This window comes from Terrapene carolina, unplaced genomic scaffold (assembly GCF_002925995.2).
Source record: "Terrapene carolina triunguis isolate 2854851 unplaced genomic scaffold, T_m_triunguis-2.0 Scaffold18, whole genome shotgun sequence".
Lineage (NCBI taxonomy): Eukaryota > Metazoa > Chordata > Testudines > Emydidae > Terrapene > Terrapene triunguis.
In genome coordinates this window covers 1,569,525-1,592,725 of record NW_020664369.1, presented here as the reverse complement: position 1 = coordinate 1,592,725, position 23,201 = coordinate 1,569,525, and the positions used below count along the sequence as shown (strand labels likewise).

General features: G+C 45.5%; 1 protein-coding gene across 1 annotated transcript in view; it reads right to left on the bottom strand.

Moving 5' to 3' along the window:
• Positions 1-21,360, bottom strand: part of LOC112111199 (glutamate-rich protein 6B) — a 40,124-nt gene extending 18,764 nt beyond the window's left edge. Inside the window, exons 1-6 of the mRNA XM_029911734.1 lie at positions 21,333-21,360; positions 19,580-19,637; positions 16,168-16,280; positions 14,180-14,260; positions 8,990-9,088; positions 6,623-6,679 (exon numbers count right to left, since the gene is read on the bottom strand). Coding sequence (XP_029767594.1) covers positions 6,623-6,679; positions 8,990-9,088; positions 14,180-14,260; positions 16,168-16,280; positions 19,580-19,637; positions 21,333-21,360 — 436 coding nt within the window. The remainder of the gene's footprint in view (positions 1-6,622; positions 6,680-8,989; positions 9,089-14,179; positions 14,261-16,167; positions 16,281-19,579; positions 19,638-21,332) is intronic.
• Positions 21,361-23,201: the final 1,841 nt, after the last annotated feature.

Genomic DNA, 23,201 nt, shown 5'->3' with positions numbered 1-23,201 from the left:
CTGAAATGTCCGGGAAAATATGGATGTATGTTAACCCTACCTAAAGTTCTTTTTTAAAAAGATGGGCCTGAACTAGAAATGAGCTCCGTTTCACATGTGTGGGTCCCAGCTGCTCCCTGCCCCCCACATTGAAGCAGGTGTGCAGGGTTACTGCCCTGGGAACTGCAGGGCACCAGTGGACATGGGGCTGGCTGGAGGCAGGGCAGGGGCTGACTAGAGGTAGGGTCTGGCTGCAGGCAGGGCAAGGAGTGCGGGGCTGGCTGGAGACAAGGAGGTGTGGGGCTGGCTGGCTTCAGGCAGGGCCGCAGGGGGGTGCGGCATGGGTTGGCAGGGCTGGAGACAGAGGAGTGCGGGACTGGCTGGCTTCAGGCAGGGGGGGCAGCAGGGGTTGGCTGGAGACAGGGCAGGGGGTGCGGGGCTGGCTGCAGGCAGGGCAGAGGGTGCAGGGCTGGTGCGGACGGGAGGGGTGTGGGGCTGGCTGGCTTCGGTCAGGGCCGCAGTGGGGCGCAGCAAGGGGCTGGCTGTGGGCAGGGGGCGCGGCAGGGGCTGGCTGTGGGCAGGGGGTGCGGGGCTGGTGCGGGCAGGGCAGGGGGTGCGGGGCTGGCTGGAGACAGGGGCTGGCTGCGGGCAGGGCAGGGGGTGTGGGGCTGGTGTGAGCAGAGGGTGCGGGTACAGCCCACCCTGTACGGTAAGTGCCCCCTCCTCCTCCCTCCCCCACCGGGGTAGCAGCAGCAGCCCGGGGCTCGGGGGCTATTTAAAGGGCCCGGGGCTCCCCTGCTTCCACCACCCCAGCCCTTCCAATAGCCGCGGGAGCCCTGGGAAAGCGGCGGGGCTCCAGCGTCTATTTAAAGGGCCGGGATGGTAGAAGCAACGGGAGCCCCGGACTTTTTAAATAGCCCCCAGAGCCCTGCAGCTCTACCCCAGGGCTCCAGCAGTGGGGCTCTGGTGGCAATTTAAAGGGCCTGGGAGCCCCCTGGGGAAGCTGGGCCACCCTGGTATGGTGCACCGGCTCTTGCCGGTACGCCGTACCGGGGCTTGGGTGCGGGGCCCTCTTAGGGGCGGGGCCCGATTCAGGGGAATTGGTTGAATTGGCCTAAAGCCGGCCCTGATGAGGAGGGCAACAGTGTGGTGTTTTTATACTATGGTAATTAATGGGAGCCCCTGAGCAGACTTTGGTTCCTCTGAATAAAGTGTCAAACTCCTGTATGTTCTGCATGCTCCCTGTAGCTTCAGCAAGTGATGCATTAAAAAGACAGTATTCAAACAAACCTAGGGGATCAGAGGAAATCCATAAAAGCCAAATCCCCCTCTCAGAAACAGTGGCCTCCCTAAATACCTATATCAGAGGAAAAATAACTCTGAAACACACCTACTGGTAATCCAGGAGCATACACATTACACTACATGCAGACATTTAATATGTACATCCTTTGTGAGTGGATGCATGGCCTGGCAGTGCCCGTATTTCTGAATGAGCACATTTTATGGAAATCAAGATGTATGCCCTCAACCTTGCTTATATCATCCTGTTTACCATCATTGCAAAGTAGCATTCAGATAGAACCGGCTCCTGATCAGCTTATTATTCATGGTTACATGAATGATGGCGTAGGAGGCGGAAAGAACATAAATAAAATTGGCGTCACTAGGTTATCTGAACCTGTATTACGCATAGCAGCTTTTCCGCTAGTAAATGAAAACAAACATGCACAGAGAGGCTCTAATCATCCAACATGCAAGGACCTCTTTTGGGACAAAGCCTCAACTTCTTCACTGGAGGAACCTGTACTTATTTACCTGTGTTCTTTTTGTAGAATTGGTTTGAAACCAAATGTCTTGGCTGCGTAGCCAATCTGAATGGTACAAACTAGCATTCCTACTTCAGACCTCATTTTCTTCATGGTATAAAAAATGAGCATCAGGGATCCGGCTATTACAAGATAATCACACCCCTGGGGAAATTACTGGGCCCATGTATCTATGTTCCACGGATCATGATAATCTCATTGGGGTCGGTTAGCCATCAGGAAAGCTTGTTAAAGCAGCATGGCTTGTCAGGTCCTTGTCATTCAGAATGCTTACCAGGCTGTCCTAGTTTATAAGGCTCTCTGGGTCCCATGAACTTCCTCAGTTGGCATTTTGCACCAACGTTTATAAAACAGACACGTTTATCTCCTAAAATCTATCATTTTTAATCTTAAAAAAATGTAATAATGTAACGAATGTGGGACCCAATTCTGTTCTTATTTGCACCAGTGCCATTCTGAACGGACTTCACTGGAGTTACTGCTGATTTACATGGATGCAGGAGGAGAATCAGGTGCTCTTTAAGACTGATTGATCCCATAAAGAAGGGATCTCTGCAGGGCATAATGCGTATACAGAGAAAAAACAGGTGGTGACTTGTGAAAAACAGAATGGATCTTCCCTTCCTGCACCTATTATTATTATTATTAGTAGTAGTAATTATTTCTATTATGGAAGAGCCCAAAGGCTCCAATCAAGATCAGGTCTCCCGTGTGCTAGGTGCTATATAATCGCAGAGGAAGACAGGGGTCTCTCCTGAAGACCTTACTATGCAAATAGACAAGACAGAGAAAACCAATATACAAAGTTCAAACAATGTGTCTGGGATGATGTCCTGTGCTGCTGGGTACATGCCTTGTTAGTTACAAACCTTCCCCCTCCCTCTCTCCAGGTGCCACAGCCATTCTGCTGTCCCAACGTGTTGTCCTTCTATACAACTCAGATATGGTGTGAAAGAGAAGAAGGAAAGGGATGACAAAGATTAAAGCAATATAAACCCCCCCACACAAAAGTCAAACAACCCCCCTACAAACCTTGATTATTGGCTCTTTAGGGCAGGGACCAGTTTTTTCGTTCTGTGTTTGTACAGAGCCTAGCACAATGGGGTCCTGGTCCATGACAAAGGCTCCTAAGCATCACTGTTAAATTAATAATCCATAATACTGATGAATCTTGGGGGGGTTCCTTCCCAGGCCTGCAGAGCCAAACTGACATACCAGTGGTCTGGTTACTCCTCATACTCCAGCACCATGTGGTATGGATAGGGCCCTACCAAATTCATGGTCCATTTCATGGTCATAGGAGTTTAAAAGTTGTAAATTTCATGATTTCAGCTATTTAAATCTGAAAGTTCATGGTGTTGTAATTGTAGGGGTCCTGACCCAAAAAGAAGTTGTGGGGTGGTCGCAAGGTTATTGTAGGGAGGTTTGCGGTACTGCTACCCTTACTTCTGAGTTGCTGCTGGCGGGGCGCTGCCTTCAGAGCTGGGTGCCTGGCCAATAGTCGCCGCTCTCCAGTTGCCCAGCTCTGAAGGCAGCGCAGAAGTAAGGGTGGCAATACTGTGACCCTCTTAAAATAACCTTGTCACCCCTCTGCAACTCACTTTTGGGTCAGGACCCCCAATTTGAGAAAGGTTGGTCTTCCCCCTGAAATCTGTATAGAATCATAGAAGATTAGGGTTGGAAGAGATCACAGGAGGTCATAGTCAAACCCCCTGCTCAAAGCAGGACCAACCCCAGCTAAATCATCCTAGCCAGGGCTTTGTCAAGCCGGGCCTTAAAAAACCTCTAAGGAAGGAGATTCCACCACCTCCCTAGGTAACCCATTCCAGTGCTTCACCACCCTCCTAGTGAAATAGTTTTTCCTAATATCCAACCTAGACCTCCCACATTGCAACTTGAGACCATTGCTTCTTGTTCTGTCATCTGCCACCACTGAGAACAGCCTATCTCCATCCTCTTTGAATCCCCCTTCAGGTAGTTGAAGGCTGCTATCAAATCCCCCCTCACTCGTCTCTTCTGCAGACTAAATAAGCCCAGTTCCCTCAGCCTCTCCTCATAAGTCATGTGCCCCAGCCCCCTAATCATTTTTGTTGCCTTCCACTGGACTCTCTCCAATTTGTCCACATTCTTTCTGTAGTGGATGGCCCAAAACTGGATGCAATTACTCCAGATGTGGCCTCACCAGTGTCAAATAGAAGGGAATAATCACTTCCCTCGATCTGCTGGCAATGCTCCTACTAATGCAACCTAATATGGACTCTGGACTTGTCCTTGTTGAACCTCATCAGATTTCTTTTAGCCCAATCCTCCAATTTGTCTAGGTCACTCTGGACCCTATCTCTACCCTCCAGCGTATCTCTCTCTCTCCCCAGTTTAGTGTCATCCGCGAACTTGCTGAGGGTGCAATCTATTCCATCATCCAAATGGAAGATGTTGAACAAAACCGGCCCCAGGACAGACCCCTGGGGCACTCCACTTGATACCGGCTGCCAACTAGACATCAAGCCGTTGATCACTACCCGTTGAACCCGACAATCTAGCCAGCTTTCTATCCACCTTATAGTCCATTCATCCAATCCATATTTCTTTAACTTGCTGGCAAGAATACTGTGGGAGACCGTATCAAAAGCTTTCCTAAAGTCAAGATATATCACGTCCACCGCTTTCCCCATATCCACAGAGCCAGTTATCTCGCCATAGACGGCAATCAGGTAGTAGATAATGTTTTCACCCCTCAGCTCATATAGAAAGCACACAAAAGACCAGATTTCACAGGGGGAGACCAGATTTTTATGGTCTGTGATGCATTTTTCATGGCCGTGAATTTGGTAGGACTCTAGGTATGGAGTAACAGCGTCTCCCTGCTGACTGAGAGTGCTGAGATGCTAACACAAGTCCCATGCCCTGCCCTGGTTCCTTGGCTTTTACTGAGACACAGCACAGGGTTTCCATCTCTTTTAGGCTAGAAAGAAGCTTCCACCCAGAAGTCCCCTAACCTCTCAACACCAGTACTGGACACGAGCCCTGTTGTCTCCCCCACTCCTCACCCACCTGGCAAGCAGAGCAGTTTTGGGCAAGTGAGGGAGGGAAAAATCACACACTAAATTTTTACCTTAAAATGCAAGGGCCCAGTTAGCTGCCTATGGGCTGTCACCAATGCACCATCAGAGCCTTTGTTGAACCAGCCCTGCCAGTGTTAACCGTCTGGGGGAATTTTATTATTAATTATTCAACACTTTTGTTCTGATAGCACCTTAGGGTCACAACGAGGTCAGGCCCCTTTGCGATAGGGGTTGTATAAACTCATGATAATGATAACCCTGCAAAGATCTGATTCCAAGCCCACTGAACTCAATGGGCGGGGGGAGGGTTTCCACTGATTTTAATGGTCTTTGGTTCAGTCTCCCAGCTGAACTTAAGGTTGCAGAGGGGTGAGCTGGAGTGGGGAAGGGCCAGGAGAAGTGCGTGGTGCCATTTAAAGAAACTGGGGAAGTCCAGGGCCAGAAAACTCTACGACAAGAGGCAGTACAATTGGTACCTAGTGTTTTCCACAATTTAGATTTCTAGCAAACTGGTGGTTGCTGCTTTAATTATCTCAGCAAACACCTCACACCGGTGAGCACCTTATTGTAATATGGGTACACTGAATAATACATATTTACTGTGAAGAAAGGAAGGTGTTATTGTGTGGGAAGAATTTGGCAGCTCTGAATACTGAGCAGCAGTTTCTGCAGAGCAGTAGGATTCATACCGGTAATCAAGCCCATTAGCATTAAAAGGAACTGTCTAAATGTCAAGCCAGGTCCGATAAATAAGCCACTAACTCATTTAGAAATGGTTCAGAATGGCAAATTAAAAGTTTTGCTGCTAATTATGTTTCTTATTTTGGAGTTCTGTCAGTTTTTGCTTTTTGCTTCCATTCTACTGAGATAATCATCTGCTGCCAAGATGTTCTGAAAACGGAGGCTAGGCAAACTTGGTCACAGAAAATAAGAACTTGTCTGAACCTCAGACCTCATTCACAAGCATTTGGAAGGGTCAAAAACTATGGGTGAGTACCCACTAGCCAGGTGTCCTTTAGTATCACCCCCACCCCCAACCTCCATGCTGGACATCAGCCTGTGACCTCTTGTCTGGACCCAGTGACTCATTCCATTTCCTGCCCATCAAAGCCCCTCTTTTCCATCTCAGCTTCTGGTATGCACCTGGGCCTTTGTGGATAGAGATACTAGATCCACCAGAGGTCTCAGTAGATCTGAAAATCTCTGTCGGGCCCAGCCTGGCTGCTGTTTTCAACTCCTGTGGGATTAAGAGCCTTCCTTAATCAGAGGTACCCCTGGAATATATTGCACTGCCCACTGCTGACCTGTCCTCAAACCACCCCCTCCCAACTGTCAACGCTTTCTGTCTCCCTCACAATGAAAAGCATCCTTAGCCCCCAGATTACCCAACCCCCCCGTGTATCCTCCAGCCCTGCCATGACGAGCCCCCTCCCACTGACGGCCCGATCTTGCAAAGTGCTCAGTGCCTCCTGCAAAGTGCTGGTCACCCCAACTCTCATTGACCACAAGAGGAGTCTCAGTTCCTTGCAAGAGGCACTCAGCTGTTTACAGGATGTGGCCCATACTTTTCCTGTGGCTTTCAGCCATATTAGAAAGCAGTTATTTGGCCTCTGTAACTAGTCAGGGTTGGGACATCTCTACAGAAAAGCAGTAATGAAGAACTCCAAGTTTTTATGCCTGATTTGGTCTCTTAACTGCATAGAGAGGACAGTTGTCTCATGACAGCCCAAATAGCCACATATCCTGGCATACCTTCATCATCTGACTTCCTGTCTTCTCCTCCTGCTGCATCACTTTCAGCTCTCACAACTACAGATAAAGAACAAGCATGGCGTGTTTTAGTGGCTAACCTGCTTGGGCAATGGTAGTCACCTGACCTACATGTCATATGGCCAGATTCAGGAGTGGTTTAAGTGTTAGACTTGTGGAGACTGAACTGAGACATAGGAAATGTCACAGTGGAACTGGCTATTGGTTCAGTCAGTCAGGTACTTTGCCTCTGATAGTGACATATAACTGATACTCCTGATGAAGGCAAACCCATTCCTTCTCCTTTATGCAGCTGGTCAATCAGACAATACCATACGATAGCATGGGAGAAACTAATTTTTGACACCCCCACCCCAGATGGTAATCATTGTATGCCCTGAAGCATCAAGATTGATAGCCTGTGTAATTTGCAACCTAGATAGTGCAATTGCAGATGTTAATCCTATATACATAAATTCCAACCAAGCAAAAGTGCGGACTCTGTGGTGAGAGAGAGGAAAAAATTAAGCAAGGTTTCTACGGAGCTTCCTCCATAAAATTTTGGAGTCCAATGCCTTCCATTTTTGAAGACTAACATATTTCAGTTATTAAAGTGTATGGAGTCTGGGGGAGGGTGGTGGCGGAAGAGAAGCTACGCAGGGATGGGTTTGTCTGGAATTCTGTCCTACAATAGTTTGCCACTGTCAAAGTACATTCTGTTAAAGTACCAAGAAAGGCTGCACATCAAAACCCCAGGGCCTAGATTCACGCGGGTGTTTCCTACCTGACAACCACAGAGCTACATATAGAAACCAGCATCAGCACAATACAGAACAAAAGCAAGAAAACCCCCACACAGGGAAGCAGGCTGCTACCCCATGCCTTCCTCCTGTCTTGCTCTGCTAGGGACAGATGTCATCCTGGTCTACAGATATAAAAATATACCCGTATTTGGCTTTATGTAACATTCTGGTCCCAAACTTTCTATGAAACAATGAGAAAAATTAACTTGCTATGCCTGTTTGCCTCGTTCTTTGCTTTCCTATGTTTGCTTTGCTAGCTGCCTGTTTCTTTTCTCCTCAATTTTACCTCTAATTAATTTCCCCCCTTTCAAGTCTTTCCCATCTTCTGACCATTCCCCCCTTTCTCTTACTCTCTTTTCATTCTCCTTTCTCTCTTCCCCCCACGTCCTATGCCTCCTCCTCCCTCTCCACATAGTCTTTCCTTCCCACTGTTTTTCTTTCATCCCCCTTCTCTCAGATTTATTGTCCACTCTCTGACTCCCCCCCAGTTCCCCTTTTCATTTTTCTTCCCCCCCCCCCAAGCCCAAGCTTTTTCTCACCTTTCATGGCAACTGCAGAGTCCTACCCCTCCAATAGGGCCCCCGCACCCTCCCATGGGATGGGAATGTGGGACCCACTGGTGAAGTTGGGGAGGGAGGCCACATGTTGCTAAGTGTTTCGTGGTGAGATTGGGGCAGGGCATGGTAGGCTGCCTCCTTCAAACATTCAAACAGCATCAGGGGAGGTGGCATGATCCAGTGCCCAGATGGAAGCCACAGTCTGAGACTGTGAATGGACAGCAGCTGTCCATGGGCTGACCCTCTCAAGCAGACTGGAGAGGTGGTCCATGCTGTGCAGGGATGCAGTGCCTCTTGATGCTTCTCACAGAGACAGGTCTGCCTGGAAGGTCTAATACATTTTGACTCTTGCTACTTTAGTTGCCTCAATAGCCTTCTGCAGCAGTGAATTCCATAGGTTCCTTTATACTTTCCAGTTAAAAGTATTTTACGTTATCCTTTGAATTCCATCGAGCATCTCATGTGGTTGTATTGTGGGAAAGGCCTGGGAGTCTGGAGGCTGGTGGGACAGGTACAGATGGGAGATGAGGGAAGCTGAAAGATGACTGCGTGGTCAGAAGGGAAAGGGCGAAATGTTACATCATCAAATGGGCAAGCCCAAAGTAACACCTACCTCATTCAAATCCCCACCCATGAGCCAGAACCCTCCTGCCAAGGTGCCAAACCCCCTCTCACTTTGGTTGCTGCCCTCGACAATATTCCTGGACAGGGTGATTTATCCCCCATTACTACGGAGCGTTAGCCATCTCTCCTCTAAAGCAACAAAGCTGGGATTTTCAAAGGAGACTAGTTTAAGGGTGTTGGATGCCCAACTCTCATTGAAAACCCCACTTTAATTTACAGTGACCAGGATTATTCATAGATTCCCAGGCCAGTCCGACCTCCTGTATAACACAGGCCATAGAACTTCCCCAACATAATTTCTTTTGAACTAGAGCCTCTCTTTTAGAAAAAGATCCAATCTTGATTTAAAAATTGCCAATGATGGAGTCTCCACAAGCGCACTCTACCTTCGTCTTTGGATTTTGTTTGGTTATTTTCTTCGCTTCCTTCTTCAGACTCTTGTGTCTCAATTTCTTCACCTACGTTAGTAAAGAGCACCACAACACCTGAAACATAAAAGCAGATTTGTGTTCTGAGTTGGTCTGATAGTGCACTGGCAGTGCTGAACTAAATGAGGCTAATCCTTAACCAGACTCATGTGGTGTGTGGCCAAAACTCTTGTCCCACACAGAAACATTATATTGGAATAGGATGATGATCCATCTAGTTTGGTTTCCCAGCCCTAAAAATGTTTTAATTGGGTGCTTCAGGGGAAGGAGAAAATCCCCAACATTGTACCTGGGTAACATAGGCTCAGGAACTAGAGCTGCAGGCAGCATCCCCAAGTTTCACTGTGAAAAGTTTGCTGGTGCTATCAGAATGGAGCTGGCATTATTTTGCGATTCTTGAGAATCCCGGAGCTGTGCTGAACCCGTGTGGTGTGAGCGGGAATCACATTTTTTGACATTGCTTTTGAACACACGTGGTTTACAGTTTCGTTAGCTGGCTTTCAGCACCCCCCAGCACCACTGCCTGGGTAACCATGAATCATTAGATGCCATGGGGTGGAAGTTACTTCCCAATCCCAGCTGGGGATCATTTATGTCCCTAAGCATAAAAATGGATAACGTAGCTTTGTTAGTATAAAATCGGATTGTGACCCAGGCACCTGTTGGTGCCAACTGTTAGAGGACAGAGACGGTGCATAGAGTTTTACAGGGATCCCCTGGCTTGGATAGGTGCATATTAATTCACCAAAGTTTGGCATGTAAGGTCTCTACTGAGAGCCAGTTGCTCATAATTGGTTGCCATAAATGACTGGTTGCCATAATCATTGCAAAATGTATGTACAGATAATATTTAAGGAGTTATGCTTCTATACTAAAAGTTATGTTCTTAAGGCAGGTAACCAAGCAGTGACATGTCTCAGACAGTCCCTTTTGAGGCAGTGGGTAACAGACGCTTATTTCCCTGTCTGGCCATTGTGTATTGTGCTCATAATAATGTAGGCCTATTTGCATATTGAGCCACACGCTGATTAAGAGCAGGGGCGGCTCCAGGCACCAGCGCACCCAGCGCATGCCTGGGGCGGCAAGCTGTGGGGGGTGACCTGCTGGTCGCCATGAGGGCGGCAGTCAGGGGCCTTCGGTGGCATGCCTGCGGGAGGTCCACCGGTCCCGCGGTTTCGGTGGCGGGTATGCCAAAAGCAGGGGACCGGCTGACTGCCGTGCTTGGGGCGGCAAAATACATAGAGCCGCCCCTGATTAAGAGATTGGGAAATCTACAAGTAAGGAGTATACAGGAAAAAAACAACCAGCAGGGGGGTGTCCTGCTTATGAAAAAGGACAATGGATTGTTCTGATATATCTGGGGCTGCTAATAGACCCCCTGGATCTTGACTCACGAATGGGCGATCACAGCCAAGCCTGGCTGTAAAACGCTAGAAGAACTTTGGGCGAGCCTTGCTCTATAAGACATGAGAGCATCTAGTTAATTAAGTCTAGGTTTTAGAATGTGTGTTATGACACAGACTTCCTGTGTGAACTTGGGCAAGTCACTTAGGCTCCGTGTGCCTCAGTTCCTCATCTTCAAAAGGGGGATAAAAGTCCTTCCCTATCGCCCAAGGGTGCTGCGAGGACAAATACATTAAAGAGTGAGAGGTGCTCAGATATGCTGGTCATGGGGGCCATGCACGCACCTGTCATAGGAATAAGACGGAACTGCCCTCTATGAAGAGTTACAGGAATTCCTTATGGCCTGTCGATCAGCTAATAAGAACCTTCCCTCCCTCTACACAGGCTTCCTTTTTTCAATCTGGCACTTATCTCTGGGGGGCTCTGGGACACACAATATTATGGGCCAAATATTCAAAGATAGACACCTAAGCTGAGTCCATTATATACAGATATACATTTGTATACGGCATCTGGTTCTTGTGCATGTGGTCACCCATTTTGCAGGCACACCTGTTTCACAGGCACCTATTTTTGAACATCTGCCTACGATCTATGAACCAGGGACTCTATGTTGTAAAATTTATTTACCCGGGAAAGCTACAGTGTCTGGGAATTTACTGTTGTTTTCCCTCTCGGGTAAATTTGGTCATTACCTGACCTTCTCAGGTTTCAGCTCAGCCAGACGTTATGGACTTGATGCAGGAACCACTTAGTGGTCTGTGTTTTGCAGGAGGTCACACTAGATGATCATAGTGGTCCCTTCTGGCCTTAAAAAATAATAATCTATGAATCAGTGTCCCACAGCGAGAGCGCTGTTGAGCTGGATTTATAAGTTAGGATTCCTCTGGTTTTTAGTCCCGGACCTCCCCAACCACTAGCCCATCCAACACCCTGTCACATGCTTTACCTCCTGATGGGTTATTGATTAAAATTTCTGATGCCCTAAGAGATTAACAAATGTCAGTGTTTAATCATTGTTTGTTCCAGATTAAATTTTTTAAAGAGTTTATTTTATTAAGAATCACCAATTTATAGTTCTGGACATTTTAGTTCTAAGCTCACAGGTTTTTTTATACTTACCTCACAGAATGTTTTCCATGCTATCCAAATTCACTGGTATGCGCCAGTGCTTTACACCATGCTAGAAAGGCAAAGCAGTAATAAACCCAGCTTCATCGGCTGGTTACACTGAGTTTGTAGCGTTAGGGTGATGCAAAGCAGCTGGATCCTGCTGGTGAATCCATCCCCAAATGCTGACATTTCTGTGTTAACTTGGCCTCATCATACATGTTATGTGCATTGCCATAGCAAGTAGGGCCTCAGTCCTGGACGAGGACCCCATGGTGCTAGGCACTGTACAAATAGTTAAGTGTTAGCGGAACCGCTTGGTAATAGTGACCATAACATAACAAAATGTAACATCCCTATGCACAGAAAAGCACTAAAGCAGCTCACCACGGTAGCATTTAATTTCAGAAAGGGGATCTACACAAAAATGAGGACGTTTGTTTAAACAGAAATTAAAAGGTACGGTGCCAAAAGTGAAATCCCTGCAAGCTGCATGGAAACTTGTTAAAGACACCACAATAGAGGCTCAATTTAAATGTATGCCCCAAATTAAAAAAAAAATTTAAAGGACCAAAAAAGTGCCACCGTGGCTAAACAACAAAGTAAAAGAAGCAGCGAGAGGCAAAAAAGCATCCTTTAAAAAGTGGAAGTTAAATCCTAGTGAGGAAAATAGAAAGGAGCATAAACTCGGGCAAATGAAGTGTAAAAATATAATTAGGCCAAAAAAGAATGTGAAGAACAGCTAGCCAAAGACTCAAAAAGTAACAGAATTTTTTTTTTAAAGTACATCAGAAGCAGAAAGCCTGCTAAACAACCAGTGGGGCCACTGGACGATTGAGATGCTAAAGGAGCACTCAAGGAAGAGAAGGCCATTGTGGAGAAACTAAATGAATTCTTTGTATTGGTCTTTATGGCTGAGGATGTGAGGCAGATTCCCAAACCTGAGCCATTCTTTTTATGTGACAAATGTGAGGAACTGTCCCAAAACTGGGTGTGTGGGCAACGAAATGGCAGATGAAATTCGATGTTGATAAATGCAAAATAATGCACATTGGAAAACAATCTCAGCTACAGGATACATACAAAATGATGTGGTCTAAATTAGTTACCACTCAAAAAAGAGATCTTGCAGTCGTGGATAGTTCTCTGAAAACATCCACTCAACGTGCAGTGGCAGTCAAAAAAGCTAACAGAATGTTGGGAATCATTAGGAAAGGGATAGATAATGAGACATGAAATATCATATTGCCTCTATATAAATCCATGGTATGCCCACATCTTGAATACTCACGTATTGCCCCATCTCAAGAAAGATATATTGGAATTGGAAAAGGTACAGAAAAGGGCAACAAAAATAATAAGGGGTATGGAACAGCCTCCATATGAGGAGAGTTGAATAAGACTGGGACTTTTCAGCTTGGAAAAGAGACGACTAAGGGGGGGATATGATAGAGGTCTATAAAATCATGACTGGTGTGGAGAAAGTAAATAAGAAAGTGTTATTTACTCCTTCTCATAACACAAGAACTAGAGGTCACCAAATGAAATTAATAGGCAGCAGGTTTAAAACAAAAGGAAGTATTTCTTCACACAACACACAGTCAACCTGTGGAACTCTTTGCCAGAGGATGTTGTGAAGGCCAAGACTATAACAGGGTTCAAAAAAGAACTAGATAAATTCATGGAGGATAGGTCCATCAATGGCTATTAGCCAGGATGGGCAGGGATAGAAAACCATGCTCTGAAGTGTCCCTAACCTCTGTTTGCCAGAAGCTGGGAATGGGCGACATGGATCACTTGATGATTACCTGTTCTGTTTATTCCCTCTGGGGCACCTGGCATTGGCCACTGTCAGAAGACAGGATACTGGGTCTGACCCAGTATGACCTTAAGTGGTAGTGTCTATCCCTGGTTTATTATTGAAGGTAGTCCTTACTACATTGCTGCTTATGTTGTCAAATGTACACAGTAAATACACTGGATATGCAATATGGCCACCTTAGTATTGCTGTAGGAACCTGTCCTTTTGGATTTCCTGGGCCTCACTTAAATCACTGTGCTGGGCTCTGGGGGAAGAAGGGGGTTTGGGTGTATTGGCTGGGGTGTGTGTATGTGGCTGGGCTCTGTGAGGAGGGGTTTTGCGTGTTTGACCCCCCCATCTGGGCTCTGGGGAAGTGGGAAGGGCACAGAGAAACAGGAACTGGGTTGTCATGGGGTTTCTTTAACACTCTACTCCTGGGGGGATTTTTTGTGTGTGTCTGTATTGTTACAGACATACTTGCTGACAGGTATTTTGAAATAAATTACCAAAATAATTGAAACTGGCGTGATTATGTAGTGTTATTTTGACAAATAAAATTTGCAGAATTTTAAAATATTGTGTACAGAATTTTTAATTTTTTGGAACAGAATGCTCCCAGGAGTACTTTAGACACCTAAATCCCAGGAAAATCAATAGGAGTTAGGTGCTTAAATGCCTTTGAGGGTCTGGTTCTTAGGCCCTAATTCTGATACTTACTCCTGTTCAGTAGCATTTTACTCTCTCTGTGATCACATTGGCTTTACTGTGGCTATTTGTGGAGTAAGACAGAACATAAGAAAGTGTATCGGAATCTGACCCTTAGCGCTCCTCACCTTGACTTGGTATGGGCTCAGGACTGTCCTTGCCATCCACATCTTCTCTGCTCCTCTTCTCCTCTCTGATTACTGATATAGCTTAAAGATCATGTTTTAGTTATGAAGTAAGCTTAGGAAGTAGGAGGGAAATTAAATTTACTGCTTCTGTGACTAGAGATATGAAATAAATCTCAGATTCAATGATAGATCAATAACACCAAGATTGGTTTTAAATTATTAATAAACTATGAGAAATGAGCATAATAATTCTATGAATCCCAGTTCTGAGGTCCCGTACATTTTCGAAGCACAACCTGCACATCTTTGGCAAAAGCTACCGTTAATAAGTTAATGTCCTTTGTTTTGTTGCTAAGCATTTAATAGATTCAGAGGTGGGCTGTGATAGGTTGGCGATAATGCATTTTCTGTCATATAGCCATGAAAATACTACATCATCAGCTTCCAGTGGCATGACAGACAACCTCGCTCAGCTGGGGCCCGATGCAGTCTGAATTTTTTTCCCAGGCTCTGCAACAGAAGAGGGAATGTCCTCCTTTGAGGGAGGCCATTCCTCTCAAAGGCAGATACATAGGGCCTGATTTTGCTCTCTCACCAGTGTCCCAGAGTAACTCCACTGAAACTACTGGAGTTACACTAGTGTAAGAGGACAAGCAGGCCCTTAAAGGTGATTTTACACCATCACAGAGACCTATCCTGTTCCTAGGCATCCAGGAGAAACCACCTCCTTCTGCAAGACAACAGTGGGGCCATTTTTGAACCAGCTGACAGAGTCCATTATGGTAGAAGTTTTAAGGCACTCACACATGAAGTGAACTTTCCCAGCCAACAACTCCATTATGAAGCAGGAGCTATCAGTGAGGGAGAAGGGGCCCATTAGCCTGAAGAGACCTGTAATGGTCATGGGGATAGGATGGGAATGTGAGCAGAAAGGAGCTCCCCATAACTAGAGTGTTTCTAGGTGCAAGGTCTGCTGTAGGGTATGTCTATACTGGAATTAGACACCCGGGGCTGGCCCAGGCCAGCAGACTCGGGCTCCTGGGGCTGTTTAATTGCAGTGTAGATGTTCGGGCTCAGGCTGCAGCCCAGACGCTAGGTCCCTGTAAGGGGGAGGGTCCCAGAGCTCAGGCTCCAGCACACACCAGAACATCTACACCTCAATTAAACAGCCCCTTAGCCCAAGCCCCGTGAGCCTGAGGCAGCTGGCCTGGGCCAGCCGCAGGTTTTTAATTGCAGTGTAGACATATCCCAAGTGTCCTCGTTGGTTTTGTCTAGGTTTCCACACACCCCTGCAGACTGGCCACATGAGGGAGCCATCAGCCAACAGAGGCAGTGAAACTGACAGCAGTCTGGCTAAGCACATACGCACCCCGAGGATCAACTCCCACTAAGGCCTTTCTTCTGTTGCAACCCTGCCTTCTGACTCCTGTGAGGTCTCTCAGGGAGCCCTACTCAGTGCTGGGGCCTTGACCCATTGCAAATAGGCTCTCCGAACCTATGGGGATTTGACTTTATATGCAGGGGGCCATTATGACTCAAGGCACTGCTGCTGCTGCTGCTCACAAGCAGTTCTCAAGTGGAACCCTGGCTCTGATTTAGCCTCAGATCTGAACTCTAGCCTATGTCTAATGCCAAGCTAGAGGTGGATCTGAACACTGCTACCTGAGCCAATCTTTGCATACAACCCTACTAAAATACAAGGCAAAACAAACCTGGCTGCAGAAAACCAGCTGTTCAAATGTAGATGCACTGCACTGAATAACAGGAGGGCAACACACATTAGCAACTCAGGAATGAGCGACATTTATCCTCCTGTCAAAATGCTTCAAATGCATCAAAGTTCATGCTGAATAGAATTGTGCATTTTTTTACCTGATGCCACAAAGCCATTTTTGAAAGCAAACCGACTTTCATTTTTCCAAAGTGCACTCTTTGGAAAGCAGTGTGTTTTGGATGTTAAATATGGTGCTGCTGTTTGATGAGCTCACCATTCTCAATGGATGCCAGGGATTTGTCTGAATAACTCCATTCTGTCTGGGTCCCCAGATCCTCAACCTCACATCTTCTTCTGTGAGTGGCGGAAGATCCATCAACAGACTTTCTGCAAAGAGGCCACAGCAGACTGGCTTTTACATCACTACTAGTGACCAGAGTGGAAAAAGCATCAGAAATGTTCACTGAAGTAACGCACAAGCCAAATTTTTCAGAAATGACAAGTGATTACAGCAGCGGCGATGCCAGCCTCTTCCCAGTGGCGGGGCTAAGGTGGGCTAGACAGAAAATTTTGGGGCAGGGGGGAGGGCTGCACTATACATCTTGTGGGCACACGCCACCCTGCCTTCTGCAGTTCTGCGCTGCTGGTGGTGGTGGTGTTGCCGTCGCAGCTGGGCTCCCAGCCAGCAGCTGCCGCTCTCCAGCTGCCCAGCTCTGAAGACAGTGCCGCTGCCAGCAGCAGCGATGTAAGGATGGCAATACCATACCATGACACCCTTACTTCTGCATAATGTTTGGCCTTTGCACGGGGAAGGGTGGCTACTGGGAGGCCAAGGCAAAGTTTGGGGTGGCTATTACCTGTGCAAGCCACCCCCTTTCGCCACCGCTGGATTTTGGGTGCCTCCAACTTGAGACACCTTAAAGGGCCCTGATTTTCAATGTGTATGTGTATGTGTGTGTGTGTGGGGATGCTGCACTTTCTGAAAGCCAGACCCCTTTAAGGTGTCTCAAGGTGGGCACCCACAATCACCAGTCACTTTGGACTCACAAAGGCAACAGATCTGTTTCATAAGAGGCAGCTGACTTCACACAGAATTTTTCAGAAGAAAGCCACACTTTAAAATGAATGAAAACATGGGGGCAACTATCAGCCTCAGGCACCCAAAAATATTAGTGGGGATCAGTGTATAAGAGCAAGCCTCCAGCCTTGACACTTTCATTACTGCTGTTCCCTGGGGATTTCTAACCTAAGCATGACTGGCATGTGCTCATCAAGCCTAACCTCAATTTGGAGTGATTGATGCTCTGCTCATTTCATCTTCTGATCATGCAGCTCAGCTCCACTTCTCAGTATAGCACTCACTCTGCATTGTGTGTGTGCCAGAGTCCGACACAGGGGCTGAGTGTATTGGTGAGGAGAAGGAGGTGGGTCTCTTGGACCTCAGTATGATTAGTAACCAATGAGGTTTGAGGGATTGGCCTGTCATTTTCTGCACTTTCTTTTCACCTAAAATTGACTGGCAATCAGTGAAATCATTTTGAACTAGTGTTAAAGAGCTGACATGGTTCCCATCCAGCCATCTCTACCTGACATCCCTGTGAGATAGATAGTTAATTTAGTTTGCCTCCTAAATGGTTATTTAAAGGTGTTCAAGGTCTTTATGAGCATCCTCCTGCATAGGAGAAACAAGGCTGAGCAAAGTGCCACCAGGGACTGATTGAATGTGACCCGCAGAAAGCCAGTGGATTTTTCCCCCCATAGCATTAGTGATTCAGCGAGGCTGTTACACATCACTGCCTTCATATTAGATGTCTTATGGTTAAGAATTTTAAAAGATTCTGGGCACTGTACACATTGAAATTTACATATTAACTGATGAAAACCCCACAGGAATGACCAATCTAAGTTACTTATATGGCCCCATTGCTGTAGTATCCGAGCGCCTCACAATCTTTTAACATTTTTGCCCTCACAACATCCTGTGAGGTAGGGAAGTGCTAGCATTCTCAGCTTATAGAGGAGGCACAGAAGCACAGAGAAATGAAATAATGTGCCCAGGGTCACACACAGTCTGCTGCAGAGAAGGAAATTGCACCCAAGTCTTCTAAGTCCCAGGCTAGTGGGGGGTCCTCACTCTCTGTGCAACAAAACACCTGGAAACACCTGAGGGGCAAGGATTGAACTGTGAAAAATGATGGTCGCAGGCTAGAAGGACCATTAGCCTGTGTATGAAAATCTGGGAAAGTCAAAGCAACTTGTGAGAATTTGTTAATTTATATCCTACCTATCTAGTGTGTTAAGCTCAGTTTGTGGTTTTTGTTTATTTACTAAGGTAATCTGCTTTGATCTGTTGGCTATCCCTTATAATCACTTAAGATCTACCTCTTGTACTTAATAAACTTGTTTTTGTTTTAAACCCAGTTTGTGTAATTCAAAACTGGGAGGAGGGGGGCAAAAAGCTGTGCATCTCTCTCTCCACATTGAGGGAGAGGGCAAATTTCAATTAGCTTACACTGTACAGTTCTCTGTGCAGTGTAGGACAATACAATTTTGGGTTTACTCTCCACTTGAGTGCAATTCCTTAGCTGAGAGCCTTCCCATGCAATACTGATCTCAGTGTCTGTCTTTCTGCAGCAGGGTGTCCCCCTACCTGTGTGCGTGCGTTAGAGGAGGCTTGAGGGTCTGGCTTAGCAGGACAGGGTGAGGAAGCCCAGGATGGTGGAACAGGCGGGCTCAGTGGTACCCCAGTACATCAGGTGGCTCCCCAGAAGGGGGGGGGGGAGCAACCCATCACAGTGAACTGTTTTCCCAGTTTTTCAGAATTTTGAAATGAATGATGCCTCAGTTCTTCCAGGTTGTAAATTACAATCTGTGTTGATACCCCAGAAGGAGACATTTCACTGTGTCTACATGTAGCAATATAATAAACGCTCTTTCTATAAACAGACTATTATTGCTATTTTGGCTAGTGTTACACACAGACCCTTAGGCGTACAGGCCCATCTTTTTTACTATAGGAAAATATTGCTCAAATATTAATAGTTAAAAGAATAACATCAGTGGGCCACATTCACCCTTAGTGATAAGTAAAGTACACCAGAGATTAATTTGGTCCAATTTGTTCTGAGCCAAAATTGTACCTTCTTTTGAAACAGCCCTGTTATTTCCCCCTCTCTCTGAGATTAAATAGGTCTAACATTTATAGAGGAGGGCCTAAAATATGGGCCGGATCCTCAGATCACGTAAATAAGCATAGCTCCACTGAAGTCAATGAAGCGAACAATGGAGCTGCGCTGATTTACACCAGCAGAGGATTTGGCCTATTGTTTCACCCAAACTATACAAACATTTTGTCAAATAAAATCATATAAATACACACACAACTTCCAGAGCTGCTCTGCAGAATGCATTTTCCTTTAAGAAACAATCATATTGATGTCTGGACAGGTTGACAATGTTCTTTTTAATATAGTAAGCGATGCGGGCTATGAGACAATTACTTAGACAGAAGTAACTTCCAGATTATTAATAGCACAGATACAGCAAATCCTGCCAGATTGTAGATGCCGAAGACATACTATACATCTCCAGTTGTTAGATGTTCACAGTACTAGCCTAGGTATTGTACAAATATACTGTAACCTAACTGAATTGTACTGAAAAATGTTACCAAATACTCTCCTTACTTTGATTCCTTTGACTTAGAACCAGCATGCGGAGTTGACAGAGAATCTGCCTGAAATTCTAGAGGGGAGGAGAGAGAAAAGTTTTCTTTAAACATATGTTTTGCCCCGTGGAACAATGGGGCTTTTCAGTATGAATTTTCTTGCTGTTCCATTATTTTGTATTTCAGACAACACTTTGCCAGAGTTGCTGCCTTAATGGGAAGTTTTTTGTACTTTAATGATACAATAAATTGTATGGGGGGGGGGAGAGGAAGGGGGAAGAAAGCCTTTAAAATTAGTTATTAAAAAAAAGCCCTTGGAGTCTGAGGACAGAATTTTCAGAAAATGATAAGTTTTACAAGCAAATTTACTTTGGCTTCCTATTCAGGTATGATTATAACTGCCCGTATCACATCATACTCTGCAGACTGTACCATATGCTGTTCCTAAGACTCAAAGGACTTTTTAAAGAGATAAAGCCGTGACAGCGTGCCATGTAAATTACTCTACAAACCTAGCAATATATGTATACACAGTTAGCAATGTTATGTAAATTCCAACAGTACACACACACACAAACACCAACCTACAGCAATATGCCTTTTAAACTACCACTGACAGCATGCCAAGTGAATTCCTTGCATACAGTATAAACCAATATGTTTTGAAAACTTTTGTCCAAACCTCCCAAAGTGCCATGTAAAATCTTGTATATGGGGAGTTAAATTGGCTGTAGGTTGGCAGGAACCCCACATTTTGCCCGCTTATCAAAATAGCGGACTCCTGTGAACTTCTCACTCGACCTAATCATGCCTGTGCTTCTGCACGGTAGCGTACTCTCAGGGGCGTGTGTGTGTGTGGGTGTGACTAATCTGAAACTAACTAGAATTGCACAATCAATTCTTTCTAGTTGAAAATAATTGTTAGTGGTGCTGAGACTGAGAGTGTGTGTAACCCACTAGTGGCACCGAGACCACTTAGAGAGAGAGAGAGAGAGAGAAAATGAGTCTGCTCTACAGCCTTAGCTAACAGCCAGTTGACTGTCAACGGCGTTACACGTGGTATTGTGAGGAGCACAGAGAGGCTAAGATTGAGTGTCCTCTGATGCTGCTCACTGAGAGCTAGTGTGAGTATAAATAGCATTGTAGCTACAGTAGCATGGGTAGCAGCAGTCGAGCCATGACTGAGCTGTGCTGAGTACAAACCCACCTGAAACTGGGTGGGTACATGGCACGTCTAAGCCAGGCCTCTGCTGCTGCTACCCATGTTACCACGGCTACACTGGTACTTACACTCACACTAGTTGGATGACAGCTACTGTGTATGCATACATGAGCAGAGAAATCAGCACGCTAGCTCGGAGCGTAGATATAGTCCAAGAATATGCCTGCACTGCAAGCGAAAGGTGAGATTTTAGCATGGGTACACATACCTGTGCTAGCTTTAACCTAGCTAGCATGGGTAACAATAGCAGTGTGGGCTTCAGTATGGGCAAGCAACCTGAATATGTGCCCAGGGTCCCTGGAGGACTTGTACTCAGGCTGCGATCCTGTGCTGAAATGGGGGCCACCATATCTGCACTGCTGTTACCTAGGTGATTTAGATTGAAGCTAGCACGGATATGCCTCCCTGGGCTACCATCCCTTCTTTATCTGCACTACAGACACACCCTAAGAGCTTCTCTGCACTTGGGACTACCTCTTACACCAGTGCAAACCCTTAGTGTAAACATGCTGCACCAGTGTAAGAGGTAGTTTGCACTGGTGTAGTTTACCCTGGTTTGCAACCAGGGTGAGCTGCATCAATGCAAGCCATTTTTTACACGTGTGCAGCACATCTATACTAGGTGCTGCTGTAACCCACTGGTCAGTGTGTGTTACACATCCCCCTCTGTACCCACTCCACAGAGACTATGGGTCTGTTACAGCTTTCAGCTAGAGAGTCTGGCTCTTTAGCTCAAGCTGTAGACACACTGCTTTAAAGATCCTTGGTTCAATTCCTGCTGTTGACCAACATGGTGGCCAAGGCCATCACACTAGCATCAGTGCAAAAATCCCAAGCATAGATGTGCTCTAAAACAGAGCAACTCATATAGAGAGAAATAGAGGGAAAGAAGACAGACGTTCAGAAATGAGTAGGAGATGGAAGAGAGACATGTGAGACCATCAGGGATTGGGGGAAGAAAGAGACACGTGGAGAGCAAGGGGATGGAGAGAGAGGTTTATACACTAAGGTGATGGGAGGAGGTTGAGGATAAGAAAGGGAAGATGCAGAAGACACCTGGGGAAAAGAAAGCACAAGAGAGAAGTGCTGATAGTAACTGGACAGGTAGCTGAAAGAATCAAAACAAAGCTTCCTGTATGCCATATTAATGCCCATACTTCATGGGCCATTCACTCCGGGACCCCTTTATGCTGCTCTGGCAGCATGAAGAAGCCTAAAAGTGGCTATCTGGTGCAAATTTATACCCACTTTTAGGCCCCTTTACACTTCTAGAGTAGTGTAAAGGGGCCCTAGTGCGAATGAAACTCTGGCCCTATATTTTTAAGTCACAGTGGACATTCTAAAAAAATGTGTTGTAGAGCTGCACATATATCCACTACATTAAACTTTATATGACATTCATTTAAAAATGAAGATGTGTGAATTTTAAGTATGTTCATACCCTTATTGTATTTGCTTTCTGTAAATATTTTAGTGGGTGAATTTACTGGCACAAACGTTTGTGGCAACACCAAATTTTAAGCAAAAGTGTTCATGGACAGGAAATTCTGAGTTTGTAAATTGAGTATTCACACTGAAAACCTGACTCTAAAGTTGGGTTGACATTACACAGACATTCAGACCTGTTCTAGGACCGGTTGGAGGGCTAGTGTACACAAGGCTCTGGAAGTTGGATCTGGTTCAGTTAGCTTGCTGAAAAGTGGTTTTAACTAAACCTGTTTTAAATATGGATCCCTTTGCTAGAGCTTGTCTATATTACTGGATAACCAGCTTTAGAATGGGATGAAATATTTTTGTAAATTTCTGAAAAGTAGGCAGGACTTAAGAGTTACTCTCATCCAACCAGGGAACAGAAACATACCACACGATCACAGTATAGCATACCATGTAATCAACGTGTCCAATCAAATCTAACCAAACCAGTTCAAATTTCAAATATTGAATTCTCCCACAAATTACTCACAATCTACAGACCAAGAATTATTTGTGACAATTATTTAATCGAACAATGTTAAAAACTGGAAAAACATTGAGAAACCCGTAGGTTGTTCAGTCAGCACCTGAAGAGAATAAGGCAAAATTCTTCCTTTTTTTTTTTTTTTGCTACAGATTTTTTACCAGCTTTCATAGTTTTTCCTGCTTTTTCCCTTCCTTTTGAGATTTTTCCCCACAGAAATATTTTATTTTTTCAAAAAGAAAAAATAAATCTAATGAACAATGAATAAAGAAGATAAAATTACATTTGGAATTTCCCTTTTTTGACAATTTTTGTAGTGATAAGAGTCTGTATAAATTTGTATTATTGACTGTGCTTTCTGGGTCCAAAACGAGGAGTTCCCCAAACCCATATTTGATTTTTTACCTACCATCCAACCATGCACCATTCTATGCCAAAGAAGCCATAGACAGCATATCATCT